The sequence below is a fragment of the Chaetura pelagica genome, unplaced genomic scaffold, assembly GCF_000747805.2.
Source record: "Chaetura pelagica isolate M959 unplaced genomic scaffold, ChaPel_1.0 scaffold807, whole genome shotgun sequence".
Classification (NCBI taxonomy): domain Eukaryota; kingdom Metazoa; phylum Chordata; class Aves; order Apodiformes; family Apodidae; genus Chaetura; species Chaetura pelagica.
Genome location: NW_009953935.1, coordinates 1,006,501 through 1,008,780, shown reverse-complemented (window position 1 = coordinate 1,008,780; position 2,280 = coordinate 1,006,501). Strand labels below are relative to the sequence as shown.

General features: G+C 52.5%; 1 protein-coding gene across 1 annotated transcript in view; it reads left to right on the top strand.

Moving 5' to 3' along the window:
• The window catches only part of FAM43A (family with sequence similarity 43, member A), a 10,710-nt gene extending 9,103 nt beyond the window's left edge, over positions 1–1,607 (top strand). Inside the window, exon 3 of the mRNA XM_010001738.1 lies at positions 1,568–1,607. Within this exon, the coding sequence (XP_010000040.1) occupies positions 1,568–1,607 (40 nt within the window). The remainder of the gene's footprint in view (positions 1–1,567) is intronic.
• Positions 1,608–2,280: the final 673 nt, after the last annotated feature.

Sequence of the window (2,280 nt, the reverse complement as noted above, 5' to 3'; positions counted from 1 at the left end):
CACCGAGCACTTCAGGTCTGTTACAAGACACAGGGATAAGATTTTTCTCTGCAACCTGTAATGACAGGGTCAGGAACATACAAGAAGCCTGGTGTTGGGGCTCTCTGACTGCATCACAGGCTCAAGAACCTACCCACACATCTCCAGGGCTGTGGTGGGGCTCACAGGTAGGGCTCGTGTGTGGGTCTTGCTGCCCATTGCCCAGCAGCATGCACAGCACAGCATCACCAGGTCTGCAGTTGGGCACTGATGCAGCTGGTCCCTCGGCACTCAGCCCCAGCCTGAAACAATTTCATAACCTCACCCAGGGTAAGCAGTGAAGTTGATTAGCCACGGGACTGCCACTGTATTTTTAGCTGTAAATCTGTTTGTAAGTGGCAGGTTCCCAGGGCAGTAGGGATGTTCCGGTTTCATTTGTCCCCAAGTGGAGGTATCAATTAAAGAGATAATTAATCTGGCATTTCTGATGTCTAAATGTTTTCCACTGTGCCTGTGCTGCAATTGGGCGAGTTGGAGGAATGTTGATGAAAAGCCCAACCAGCTGCCGGGGCCCGGCCACACTCCTTGTGCAAGGAGCCAGCCTCTGAACTTGTAAATACCTCATTAAAACAGATTGCAAAATCTGCCACTGCACTGGTGAGGAGCTATTACTATTGCCTCAGCATGTATCAGTCTGAAAACCAGCCATGCTGGGCTGGTTTGCACAGGAAGGGGCAATGGTGAGAGAGGGGAGCTTCCCACAGAGTGGGCACCTCCTTGCCCAGGTCACACTCAGCCCACACTAGGCAGCGAGATGCAGGTGACAGTGGCCACAGCTGGATAGAAGCACAGATCATGCTCAGGCTAGCACTGCTGAGCTACACCTGGCAAAAGAAAAAATACCTTACTGCTTTTTCTCAGGCAAAGCTGCTCTTGCCTTTCCCAAGGAGGGAAGGTGCAGACAATGAGGGGGAAGAGCTTATCCTGCAGTGCTGTCCCGGGGGTGGGGACTGCGAGTGGAGATCAACTTTGGTGGAGATCACAAGTGCATTAGGTCTATGCCCAGGCCTTTGTCCCTGCCTGTTTTCTCCTGGGGTGGGGGGAGCAGGCAGCACTGGGAGCAGGGCAGGGATACAGTCCCAAGAGCTGGCAGGGCACGCTGGAGAATGCACAGGCTGGTTTGATCTAACCCCTGTCAGTGAATGACCAGGTGGTTGTTGCTTTACAACCTCTGTGTGTGCTTTGAGGTGGTTAATGGTATTAGCTCAGTCAATGTCTTTCCTCTCTCCAGGAGAGCCATCACATCTGCAACAGTAAGGGAAGGTTTTTATTGCATGCTGCAGCTGAAAGCAGAATTCCCTGAGCAGCAGCAGCCACCAGAGCCTGAAGCATTTCCTCTTGAAGCCATTAGCAGGGCTACTGTGCAGTTTCCTTAGAGGCTGGTACAGATAATTCGTTGTAAATGTAGGGTCCAAATCCCTTTGTGCCTGGGATATGTTGGTTCTAGAACTATTGAAAATAAAATAAAATCCAGGTATGCTATTGTGAGGTTATTCACGTGTGCCTAACTGCTGTGTCCTCCCTGTAGCCGCATGCATGGGCCCACAAATGAGAGCAAGTGCATGTGAGGAGAAAAAGGTCTTTGTATTTTCTGCAGAGCAGGTTTGAAGAAGAATATCCCTAGGATGAGGAGGGGAGGAGAGAGCGAGACCCTCTCTGTAATACATTCAGGGCTGAGCTCCTAATGGTTTTCCTTTGAAACAACTTCTGGCAAGGCTGAAAAGCCTGATGCTGGCTGATGGAGAGGCAGCCCAGGAGATGAGCAGGGCTCTGGGAAAGGCCTCTATGGGACAGGCAGCCTCTGCTGACTTCTGTGAGGCTGTTCCTGTCCCAGGTGTTGCTCCCATTGGTTGAGGACAAACTGTTGTGTGGTGTCTGTTCAGCACCGGGGCTGATGTCAGCTCCAGTGCCAGGCTGCCCCAGACAGACCAGGCATAGTGTCCCACAGAGTATGGCACAGCCCCTGCTCTGGCTGTCAACACAGACCTGCATTCCCCCATCCACCAGGCTGCATCCATAAATGCTAACTCAGCTCCACAGCTCGGGATGGTGGATCAGCCCCTGACACAGCCGAGGCACAAGGGCAGCCTCCAAATGCTGCTCCCCACCAGCCAGCAGCCCTGTCCAACTGCTGCTTTCCTGGGGATGGGCTCACAAAGGGAGAGCAAAGGCAGCCTGAATGCTCTCATGGTGAGGTTGGATTGGGTTTGGGAGAAGTCAAATGTGGGAGCAGAGGCTTTC